At 35.0% G+C, this 13,237-nt stretch overlaps 1 protein-coding gene across 1 annotated transcript in view; it reads right to left on the bottom strand.

Annotated features, from left to right (window-relative positions):
* DENND1B (DENN domain containing 1B) overlaps positions 1–13,237 on the bottom strand; it is a 256,026-nt gene that overhangs the window by 141,588 nt on the left and 101,201 nt on the right. Inside the window, exon 6 of the mRNA XM_024732230.1 lies at positions 12,254–12,373. Within this exon, the coding sequence (XP_024587998.1) occupies positions 12,254–12,373 (120 nt within the window). The remainder of the gene's footprint in view (positions 1–12,253; positions 12,374–13,237) is intronic.

Genomic DNA, 13,237 nt, shown 5'->3' with positions numbered 1-13,237 from the left:
GCTATAGAGTTCTTTAAAATGATCATTATAAATATTAAGTAATGATATAAAAGAGGCCTATCATATTTTAAAATTTCTACCAACTTTTCATTAAATCTAGCATATTTAGTACATCCATTTATCTCTGTGCCCTTTGGAAATGCCACTAAAATGACTGTAAATAAATTAAAAGGGTATAAATTAATGAGGACAAGGCAAATGCAATAGAAAGCAACAAAGGTGAATGGCTTTGTAAAGGTGGTAAGCAAGCAAAGAATAACTGACTTTGCAGAAAAGAGAAAACCAAAACCTGAGTGTCAAGAGAAGGGAAAATGACCATTAGCCAATAGACTGGCCCCCACAGGATCCTGAGACACTGATCTGGGAATTTCTCAAAGAAAGAAAACACCTCAAAGGCCCTATATTTTCTTGTGAAACTAACCACTGCACATACAATGATGCTAATTCAGTTTACTGCCTCTATCTTAAATATAAATTAACGGTCCAACCACCGGATATTTGAGGAAATACAGACATCAATACAAACATAAAAGGAACTCCAAGTAAACAAAGACAATACAAACACCAGGTGAAAGTTTCAAAAATTATCATTAATATCCACAGGAGCTGAATAAAGAACAGGATGCTTTTTTTTTTCATTGTTCTAATCTAGTATTTATTTTATTTTATTTTTTAACATCTTTATTGGAGTATAATCACTTTACAATGGTGTGTTAGTTTCTGCTTTATAACAAAGTGAATCAGTTATACATATGTCCCCATATCTCTTCCCTCTTGCGTCTCCCTCCCTCCCACCCTCCCTATCCCACCCCTCTAGGTGGTCACAAAGAACTGAGCTGATCTCCCTGTGCTATGCGGCTGCTTCCCACTAGCTATCTATTTTACGTTTGGTAGTGTATATATGGAAGCAACCTAAGTGTCCATCGACAGATGAATGGATAAAGAAGATGTGGCACATATATACAATGGAGTATTAGCCATAAAAAGAAACGAAATTGAGTTACTGTAGTGAGGTTGATAGACCTAGAGTCTGTCATACAGAGTGAAGTCAGTCAGAAAGAGAAAAACAAATACCGTATATATATGGAATCTAAGAAAACAAAAAAGGTCATGAAGAACCGAGGGGCAAGATGGGAAGAACAGGATGCTTTTAAACAAAATGAAATATAAAAAAGGAGAAAGAAGTGAACAATTTTTAGACAATAAGAACAAGTTCTTATAAATTCAAAGTACAAATGCTAAAAAAAATTAAAATCAATAGAAATGGGGCTTCCCTGGTGGCGCAGTGGTTGAGAGTCCGCCTGCCGATGCAGGGGACATGGGTTCGTGCCCCGGTCCGGGAAGATCCCACATGCATGGGGCGGCTGGGCCCGTGACCCATGGCCGCTGAGCCTGCGCGTCCAGAGCCTGTGCTCCGCAACGGGAGAGGCCAAAACAGTGAGAGGCCCACATACCGCAAAAAAAAAAAGAGAAAAATCCATAGAAAGATTAGAACCTAAATGACGAATATCTCTTAGGAACTAGGATAGAGAGATAAACAGATAGAAAATAAGAGTAAATATTGAAATATCAGTGTATCAACCTCGACTATCTTGTACTTGACTAATAGTGGTTCTAAAAAAAAAAGAGGGGAAAAAAGAAATGAAAATTTCTTTTTAAAAATTACTAGAGGGCTTCCCTGGTGGCGCAGTAGTTGAGAGTCCGTAAAAAAAAAAAAAAAAAAAAAATTACTAGAAAAATCCCGGAACTTTAGACATGAGTTTCCACATTGAAAGTGCCACTGGGGTAACTGTAAAATAAATGAGCCAAACCAGAGTATCACAGTGAAACTGCAGAACAGGGGCAACAGAAAAGCACCTAAGAATTTCCAAAGAGACAAAACAGGTAGCGTACGAAGGCATCAAATCCAAAATGTCCCTGAACCTCTGTCTCAACAGCAATTCTGGGAACTCAGAAGATAATGCCTCCAAAAGGCAGAGGTTAAATCCCTTGCAACCTAGAATTCTTTGTCCAGAGAAACTATCAATCAAGTTTGGGGATAGACTCATAGCAGTTTCAGTCTTTCTAGAACTCAAAAATTTACCTTCTCCGTAATATTCTTGGGAAGCGACAAAATGCAAGAGTGAAGTAGAAAGGAGGAATATGGGGATATAGAGACAAGAAACTGAATTCCAGGGAAGAACAGGTAAGTCTAAGGATAAATGTGCCAACGCCTGGTAAGCAACCAGTCCAGATGGAAACAGGAATGAGGGCATTGGGTAGGATTTTCTGGGACAGGGGGTTGCAACAAGCTGACAGCCTCATGTGGGAGTCTGGAAAAACCTGGGTGAGTATGTGCCAGAGCTCTGACGGTTTGGGGAAAATCTGAGAATCAGAAGTTAGTATAGATAATCTCAATTTTCACGTTTAAGTTACTCAACTCTTCTAACCCTAGTGCTTAGATAGCTAATCTACTTTCTACCATATCTTTCGCTTACAAAAAAAAAAAAACCCTTAAACATTACTAATACTGTTTTTAGATTATCAACTCAATATCATGCAAATTACCACATCGTATTTTCCATACTCATTATAACTCAATGAAATAATTTTCATGGAGGATGTCCTGCCAAGACACACTGTAGTTCCTTGGATACAGTACAATTTCTTTCATTTGAAGTCATTTCATAGTCACATTTCAACTTTTAACAGCCTGAAGAAATTGCTATTTCAAGAAAATGTCAATGTGTTATGTAATTCAGATCTATATGCTCAGATGAGATGAGACCTAATCTATTCAAGGAACATGCAGGTCTGTTTCTATCCTGCTCTCAAGAATCTTAAGATAAAGCAAGATATATTGACTTTAGGTGGTTTGCATGTCTACCTGTTAATCCTTATACTGTCATTTTCACCTTACTCAAATAATGTGGAACCTTGTTTAAACTTCCTTCCTGGTTCACTATAAAAATAAGATATGTAATAAATATCTCATAATTATAAGCTATTGCAAAGTGAGAGAATCTCTTTTTTCTAGACCAAATGTTCTGGTTTTCTCATCTTTACATTATTACTTTTCATCGATTATCTTCCCCTTCCAATTTCTTTTCAAATTATGAAAACAAACTGGAATCCAATTTTTCATTAAAAAGCTAGTTTATACCAAAAAAACACAATTTATTTGTAAGATTATGGACCTGTTTTTGAAAATGAAACAAACTGAATTAATAATTAACAGTCAGTTTACTTTTCAAAATTTAACAGTGCTAGGTATTTTGGTATCGTTTTACAATTACTATTAATTTTTATCATCTCCAAGAATACTTTCAACTGCATTGCATCCTGATACCAGGCTATGTTTGTTCTTTATACAGGGATGCTGGATTTTGTTCTCATGTTCATTCAACTCTTGACTCTATTATATATAGATCACTGCTATAAATCAGACTAATATAATTTTTTAACTATTACAACAAGGCTTACACCTATGAGATATTTCTCACAGTGATCTCTAAGGCTCCATCATGCTTAGTTATTTCTGTTTGGATAGTAAGACTTACTAGTCAGGTCTATGCCCATCTAGGGAGTAGAGAGCAGAATCTAAGAATCAGAAATTCCACACGTTAAAATAACTGGAAGTACAGAGAATAAAACTTCTTAGACACTAACTATACGTATGAAAATACGCTAGGTACTTTATACGTGTTCTCTCATTTAATTCTTATAATAATACTATGACGTATATTTGACTAAACTAAGGTAAAACAACTTATCCAGGGTCACAAAGCTACCAAATGGCAAGCCTGAGATTAGAACTCTGACTGAGCAATAATACATGCTCAGTGGTCTACCAATCACCCAATACAGGCATGTACTTCTATAATACCCAGCCTTTGAATAAACATTGTCCAATGACCAGATGTTTTCAGGAAGCCGCATAAAATGTGAACAAAATTCATTCATTCTAGTTTAATCTTAAATCAGCCTACTTATAATTTCTATACACTAAAGTAAATTCTATCTTCTAAAATTTGTTTAACTAATGTTCAGAGCATTACCTTCCTTTCTGGCTCTTAAATTATATTTTATTCATATGGGCAAATTTCTCAGCAGATAAACATCTGTTTGACTCTTTCATTTCACAGACTGGTAATTCCTTCCAATTATAGATTTTAGTACTGCTTATACATTCATCACTGTGGATAAAAATTTTGAAAAGGATATGGCCTGCAACATGGTACAAGAGCTCTGCCCAAACAACATCTAAGTAAATTTCGATCAATAAGAAGACCCATAACTGCATTATCTATTGTCTAGCCAACATTTTTCTCTCTATATAATGTGTTCATGAGAGATAATGGGACACTCTTTCAAATTTCTACAACAGCGCTGCCTGATACACCAGTAAGTACCATCACCATAAAGAACTGAGTTTAGTTACACACAATGTGCTTCGTGAACATGTACTGGTTCTTGGTGATAACTAGCTCCTTTTTAAGAGTACATATCATTCATGTTTTTTTAATGAAAACATCACTTGTATCCAAGTGGCACTACTCTGTAACCTAGTCACGCTCTTAGGATGTCAAGGAAACAGGGACATTTTCCGTTGCAAATAAACAACAGCATCCAGAGCGGAGGGTGCAAACTGGCTACATGCAGACATATCCAGCCCACAGTCATATTCTGTTTGGGCAACGCACCATTGTTGTTGTTGAACTGAGTAAGTGGCCAACTTCTAAATCAGATAATTCACTTAAAAATCTAGATTTCTTCTCTTAAAAATCAAAAGAACTGGCAATACTGGTTACACTTTTTTTTATTTTAACTTTGCAACAAATACCTAAAGCTGGGTAACAGCTTCTGTCTTTGGATGGGGCACGTGCTATTTATTTGGATCACCCCAATTTCCTACCGTCAGCCAAACCTGCTTATCTCATTTTAGGCCCTTACCTTGTCCCTACAGGTAACTGAATTCACAACCCCTGGTATGGAGCAACTATTCAACAGGAAGTCCTGCTTACTTTTTTATATGACAAGAAAATGGTCCAGGGTACACAAAGTAGTCAATAATTCAAAGATTTTAACAAGGCTCCATTGCACACTTTAAAGATAAAACGTGTGCCAAAAAAATACATACACACATAGATATAAAATAAATATTATAAATTATACAAGCTTATCTTTCTCATGTAAGAAATGTTATTCTCATGTTTTTATTTTTGTGGTTTCTTAGATAATTTTCAAACAACATAAGTTCAAAGCAATTAATTTTTAACTAATGTATAAGCTCCTAAGCTGATTATCATTAAGTTAAAATAGTTTTCACTAAATTTTACAGTCCCAATCTGTTTTTGTACAACCAAACACAAAAACCCCAGAAAGTTTTTAGAAATGTATTCAACATATAATGACTAAATAAGATACTTTACTTGAATTTTATAAAACTGAAAATGTAGTTCTTTAACAAAGGATTCCTGGGACTCTCATAGTCTTGTAAACATACATAAATGTAAAACAAATACGTGAAGGTCAATTATTTTAAAACGAAAGTCAAAGAATCTCCTAAGATTATTTCCTTAAGTTTTCATAAAGACATAAGGCAAAGGACAGATGTATATGTAAAGCCATGGGAGACTTCCCTCACACTTGTGCTTCCACTATCGAGCTGATAAAACTTTTACATCCAAAAGTCAAAGGTTAAATAAAGGAAAGGAAATGTTTTTTGTCAAACAGTCAGGTAACCACTAACAGTCTAAGTGGTCAGCAGGAACCTAACTTAGAGTAATCAAATAAAACGAAGGAAACTGCCTTTCCGTAGAAAAATGTCTAATGTCTAGAGGCTGTTTTTCTGCCTGGAAAATTGACACAAAATGTGTAAAATTGAAACATTCTGCTTCTAAGGGACTTGCTTCAAGGAAGAGTGTGAAAGCCTCAAGTTTGGTATGAGTTACAGGGGAGGTGGGCAGGGAGGACTACAAAGGCCCCAAACATCAAACTGTCTTCCTTATGAAAGTATTTAATTTTGAACCCTTGGCGACAACTTTATAGTTGTAAAATTATGTTAATCAAATTAGGGGAAAAGTTACTTCTTGCATTTTTACTATTATACGAAAGCAATTCTAAATACAAACGATGGCATGCTTTAAATTAGTAATATCTCAGGGTTTGTTTGTTTGTTTGTTTTTGCGGTATGCGGGCCTCTCACTGTTGTGGCCTCTCCCGTTGCGGAGCACAGGCTCTGGACGCGCAAGCTCAGCGGCCATGGCTCCCGGGCCCAGCCGCTCTGCGGCACGTGGGATCTTCCCAGACCGGGGCACGAACCCGTGTCCCCTGTGTCCCCTGTGTCCCCTGCATCGGCAGGCGGACTCTCAACCACTGCGCCACCAGGGAAGCCCTCAGGGTATTTTTGAAATCTTGTTAAAGTAGGAGAGACATGCCATAGAAAAGGCTAAAGCATACAAAAATTCAAAATTAAATATTGACTTTTATATTCAATAAACCTGAATTGTAATTTTCTTCTACAGAGAGAATGAAACAAATACAAATTAAATACACTTACTTTCAAAACTTATAATAACATAAATCCAGTCGAAGAAGAGAACCCATGGTTTTGAGAGCATTGTGTGCAAATTTTCTAGCTTAGAACTCTAAGGTAAATCTAAATTACTTTCAAGTCTTATATAACAGCATCATCCAGGATGAAAAGTAGCTTTAAAGCTTTATGTGAAAATTTTTTAGCTCATAAGTCTAAGGCATAGAGTAGTTTTTATTAATAATGTATATAAATCACTTAGCAAAATGCTTGGCTTATAGTAAACAGACACTAAATGATGTTATTAATTTATGTGTTATTATTATCATTGTCATCTCTAACCTAAAAGTCTTTGTTATTCAAGAAATCCAACACTCAGAGTTATTTTTTTGCTTTTCTAATGAAAATTTACTACCAATTTGTATTTAATTTTACTTTGTATTAAAAAATCTTAAACATCCTTAAATGTATCCCATTTTCATTATGACTACTCTTTAGGGACCTAAAATATTTTAAACTGTTCGATATCAACAAAAACTCAAGAGATATTTATACTTTTCTTTTAAAATTTAGATCATTAAAACACAAACTCAAATATTAGAAGGTAAAATAAATGAAGAGTTTTGTTTTTTTTAAATGAAGAGTTTTTTGATGAAGATATAGTTGATACAATAAAAAAAATTTAGTGTTTAACAGGATATAAAGACAACAGGAGAAATTATTAATTTCTATCTAAGAATCTTAAATCAGATACTAAAAATGACCTCTGAATAATCAATCCAGTACTATCTCACAAAAGAATAACTAAAAATGTAGTGTGTTTCAATATAAATGCACTAATTTTTCACAAAAGACAGCTTCAAGAAAAAGATGCTAAAATTTTTTCATATTTGAAAGTCGTAATATACTCCAGGTAAAGAAATAAGTAACTAATTATAAAAACTATAATCAGAAAGGAAATCATCTTTATGCCGAATCTCAACTTTTAAGAAAAAAAAGTGAAATGACCAATTGTCAGATTAAGCATGTACAAAAATTCTCAGCACTTACAGTGGATAATATGAAAGCCATAGAAGCTTTTTCAATGTATTAACTGCTTCTGTATATATTCATTCACTTTACCAACTGTGAATAAACACTACAGTTAAATATTTAGTTTGCTACCCAATAGATTTATAAATGTGTCTTAACAAGACATGGAAATAAGTCTAGAATGAATACCAACATTTAAGCAATGGTTATGTTTTACAAATATAAGTGCCTTTACTTTCTTTTTCTTTATTTTCTTCCAATTTTTCTATAGCAAAATATATTACTTTTGTTAACAGAAAAGCATGGTTAAAGACATATATTTCTGTGTCTTGCTTATTCAAGTATTTTGTCATTTTTCTCAATAAATTTTAGCCCTATTAATGCTTAACTCTAAGAAGCCTTAGAATTTAGGACTTAGAATTAAGGCTGAATTCTAAGAGGACCAGGACATTCCCAAAACACTGAATGCAAACATTACTCTAAAGCCCTGGCAACCACCAGTGAACACTCAGAACACTAGCAGAGGTGGTCTTCTCTCACAGAACCCCTGGAAGCAGCAGAGTCTGGAATTCAAGAAATTGGCCTTTAAAGGAAGAGATCTGATTGCCCCAACCAATCCCATGAATAATTCGTTTGTTACTTCTACCTTCCCTTCCCACAACCCTTCAAAAATGACTACTTAAATTCTAAGTCTTGGTTTTATATGAAGCTAAACAAACTTTCTCCTACTACATCTTAAGGATATGATGAAATTGAGTGTTGCTGGAAGAGAAAAAAATAGTAGGAAATAAATTGTAGGCGTAGTCACATTTCTCCTGTCCTCTCACAAAGCATTTCCATCACGTTGAACATTCTGTGTTGAAATTACAGAAAAACACTAATATCTGGCTCTAAGATGGTGATGGGAAGGTCACCTCACAAGTAATATTTTTTTGTCTTCCAAAGATCATTCTTTTGCACTGTGATTCCAAATTTCAAGCGTGTAGAATGAAATGCCTGTTCCCTTCCCATTCTTAATTCTGCTAGTCAACAATGACCAGCTGCTGCCTTTGGAGTATCTCCACGAAAACACACTTGTAGGACCATTTCCTGTCCTGGATGTCTTACCTGACAAAAGATGATCTGGGTAAATTCCCACACATTTTTAATATGCTCTTTATATAGTCCTGACATTTCAGAATTTTAGTGCAGGAAAAACTGATTAAAATTACTTTTGCTCACTGCAAAAAGTAGATGAATGCTGAAGTGTACAAAGTCAAAGAATTAGAGATCTATCCTTTTATAAGTATATACAATCATATATTAATATATAAATCTGTTATTGACTACTCCTTAAAATATACATTTATATATACATCTAACTTGTTCTTTACAAACATAAGAACACACTATAAATATTACCTTGAAACTTTTCATCATTTCATAATATATCATAAACATTTCTCCAAGTCAGTATCTGTGTGTATAATTTTTCCTAACAGATAAATAATACTCCATTGTACTAGTCATTAATTCATTAATGTATTTATTCAACAAGTATCTATTAAGAGTTTACTCTTGTAGGCACTGGGAATACAACGCATCAGTGAACAGCACAGATAGCATTCCGGCAGGGAGGGGGCACAGAGTGGAGCCTGGGGAATGGGCCCTGAAGCACCTAATCAGTTCCTCCTGAGAGACATCTACGTCCAGTGGTTTTGCTCTTATAAACCATGTCATAATAAATAACTTTGCTCACACTTTACTACTCACCACTGGGAATATTCCTGAGATTTAAATTTCAAGAACTGGAATTAACTGAGTCAAGGAGAAGGAGACTTTAAAAATCTGATAGATATTTTTAAATTCCCCTTCAAAAAGTCATGTCATTTTACAGTCCTACAAGCAGCACATGAAATATCTATTTCCCCTCATGCTTTTTTTTTTTTAGTTTTTCATTTCTGCCCGTCGTAATGTGCTCGTTTCTTTCACCTTTAGTAAGGCTGAGCATCATTCACAGATGTGTGTGTGTGTGTGTGTATACACACACATATATATGTATATATATGCTATTCACATTTCCTCTGTGAATATGCTGTTCAGATGCTTTACGTATTTTTCTATTGGGTTGTTTCTCTCTCTTATTATACTCTATGGTGATTAACGCTCTGTCACAGTGGTTGTAAATATAGTCCTACCAGCTTATTATTGGAATATTCAATTTCCTTACTATATTTGTCACCAAACGGAAGTTTTCGTCATTACGTAGTCAAAGGATGCCAACGTTTTTGGCTTCAGGATTCAATGTCAGGATTCAAAGGCTCTCACAGTTACAGTAGTTTTTAAAAATCAACAACAATCTCTTCTAGCACGTTTAGAGTCCCATCCTTCCTTTCAACATGTATGAAGTTCAATCGAAAGTGGTGAAGACTCAGTGTCATCCATGGACAAACCAGAACCCAAAACACCATTATTCCTCTCACTGCAGCACTCACCGAGACTTGCCAAAATTATTTTCACAGACATACGTCGATTACACCTTAAAATAGGTATTTACCTACCCATCACAACTTTCTAAATAAATTGCTGAATTTGATTATATTTTAATTCTCTGTTCTCTAATTTACTGGGTAGTCTCTAAATCTGCTATTCTCAAGGAACACCGTTGCATACTACTTTCCAGGACAGTGACTGAGACGTGCCATTAACATCTATGAGATGGCAGTCTTTTAATTTTCCAGGAAAAAATAAGCTGTAGGATAGAATTTTCTCAATTTAAGATTCTCACTCTCCTCCACGGTTTTTTCATAAAGCTTTGATACCTACTATTTCTTATCTACTGGAAATCACCATCAAATAACAAAAATAAAAGGAACATTTACTTTTTAAAAAGACTAAATAACCAATAATGCTTACTGTGAAAGGTTTTCTTTATTGGCATAGACGATTTTTTTGGTTTTTATTACACTGATATAAGTGAACCATATTTTCTGCAGGTGAGACTGTTCTTAATGTAGAACGACAACATTCAAGTCTCCTTCCACCCAGACGGGTTTGAGAACTACATAAAAGTAACCTGATATGGTAACTGCTCTAGACTCTGCTTCCTACAAATTAATGACAACTGGTTTGGAGATACAGACACGATACTAATCCTTCAATCATTTAACAAATAGCTATAGTTCATATTTTGTGTAAATATTTCGAGGTTAACAATGGCTTTCCTAAATTGAAACAGAAATGGCTAAGAATGTTTATTCTACAAGCCCATTCACAGGGACTATTGTGAAAATTTAAAAACTTGCTAATTATTAATAGGTTCATTGTATTCAAAGTATGTTAAGAGTTCAAAACAAAGAGAAAGACTTAGACTCTTTAATTATGGATATCATAATTAATTTATGTAAAATAGATTCAAATATTACATAAGAATGATGTCTATAACTTACTCTCAAATGGGTCAGCAAAAACAATATTACAACAGAGAGACATACAGAATTTGTGTGTGCGTGTGTGTGCACGCACACATGCGTGCACATGCGTGTGTGTGTGTGTACACTGAGAGAGTGGGGGGAGGTGGGGAGAGACAGAAGCAGGCTAACAACTGTGATTCTAGGGGATGTGTAGACAAGAGCTCATGGTACTATTCTCGAAACTTTTCTGTAAATTTGACTTTTTAATGAAAAGATATTCTGAGTAGAATTTATAACTTAACCCTCAAAGATTGAGAGGAAGGTAGCTAAAAAGCAAATGAACATTAAATTTAATGTTATTTCTTTTACTATAAACATTTCTATAGAATCTAGCTTGACCAATATCCGTATTGTAATCACAGTATAGAGTCCTATTTGTATAGAACACACCTACATTTCTGAGTCATCAGGACATATTAAAGGGAAGCTAACCTTCCAGACCATCCTCCTCAGCACTAGCAACTCAAACCCAAGGTCCACAGACAGAGACGCGCTCTCAACTGTCTACCGAGTGAGTCCAGGCCAACCAGGTAAGGGATGGAGGCGGACAGGCAGGGCTTGTGAAACAAGCAGACTCCTGACACAAGGAGACACCTGCTGCTCGGCACCAGCTCAGTGCTGCTGGGACAGCAAGACCGGTGCTAGCAAAAGGAACGAGAAAGGTGAACTTTATGCAAAATTTCACTAAAATTTATAAGGTCAGAAACACCTTCTAAAATTTTTTAAACACCATGAGGCCAAATAAAACACCTCTAAACACTTCTGCCCAGAATCACCAGTTTGCAACCTTTACCTTCAACCAACAATTCACTTTCAAAGATCCAAGTTCTGGGTCAGCAATAGAACACATATTAACTTAACTGAATTTTTTGCATCCTAATTAATATGTGAAGCATATTATCTGACCTCGTATCTTAATTTTTCAAAAATAAACCCACAAAAACTAATCTTTAAAAGGGCCAATTCTAACACAATATTGTAAATCTACTATACTTCAATAGAATCATTTTTTTTTAAAAAAAGGAGTCAATTCTTTGAAGCAAAATTCTACTGTTACTGGTAAATCTTTAAACCAAATTGATGCCACATATAGAGAGTAAATAAAATTATTTTTCAACTTAGTTGGATTTAAAGAAAACAATTTAAAAAATATATAAGCATATTTTTAAGCATCCCAAGCATAGCAAAGTACAAAAGAAAGACACCGTTAATCTATCGTGCCTCCAATTCTATTTTTTTTACTACAAATACTTACCTAAGGATGCATAAGCAGATTTTCCCTCCCGATGTGAGTCGGCAGAATCCAAATCTCTGTTTACTTTCAATGTCTGTCAGTACAAAGGCAAAGTGCTGTCCGACTTGATTCTGAGACACTCTAAAATACAGTAGTATTATAACACTTTAAGCCTTGTGTGAGAATTTTCTTAGAGAAAAGCAAATGCAAGAATAGATGTATGTGTGGCATTGTTTTCACCTTTCCAATCAGTTGGTTCTCAAAGATAGAATGACGTTTTAGAAACTAAAATAAGCATGAAATGTGTAAACTAAATCATGAAGCAAGTACCAAAATAGGTTGAAACGCCTTATGGCCTGAGCAGTTCAGCATATTCTAATCCCGTACTAGGGAATCATAAGGTATCTTACCGTAAGTTTTCACATGCATGAAAGTACTTATCAGATATTTCATAAATTCTGAGCGTACTACTAATGGAACCAGGGAGGTGAGAAGCTGGTCGTGTGACGGTCCGCCCCTCCCCAGCCTCTCCTCCAGGTGACTCTAAGGCTTCTCACACAGCAAAGCGTGTTGCTGCACAGCCTACTGGCAGCCACCACCAACTCTGTTTAATTGCTTCTTCTGTTGACATTCTCACCCAATAAAGTACTATACAAATTACTATTGGCATTTTTTTTAGCATTCTCTTCTAGAGCTACCTGTATCCTGGTAATAAATTTCCAAGTACAAAATAAGAATACAATTTCTGTAAAAAAAAAAAAAAGCTTACTACAAAGAATCTGAGCTAACGTGAACTAAGTATCATCATACATGTCACACTGCCATGTAAGGTGCAGTATAAATCATTACGCTGAACCTTTACTATTATTTAAAATATACAAATATATTTCCTGTTACTGGCCATAACTTTGCCATCAGACAACAATAACTGAACATCTGCTTCCTTGTCCCAAAATAAAGTTTCCAGGACACCTAAACTTTGGCTTTGAAATAGCCACAGGAATT

The sequence above is a fragment of the Neophocaena asiaeorientalis genome, unplaced genomic scaffold (assembly GCF_003031525.2).
Source record: "Neophocaena asiaeorientalis asiaeorientalis breed wild unplaced genomic scaffold, Neophocaena_asiaeorientalis_V1.1 scaffold896, whole genome shotgun sequence".
Classification (NCBI taxonomy): Eukaryota; Metazoa; Chordata; class Mammalia; order Artiodactyla; family Phocoenidae; genus Neophocaena; species Neophocaena asiaeorientalis.
Note: the sequence above shows the minus strand (reverse complement) of the source record. Positions and strands in the feature narration are given on the sequence as shown.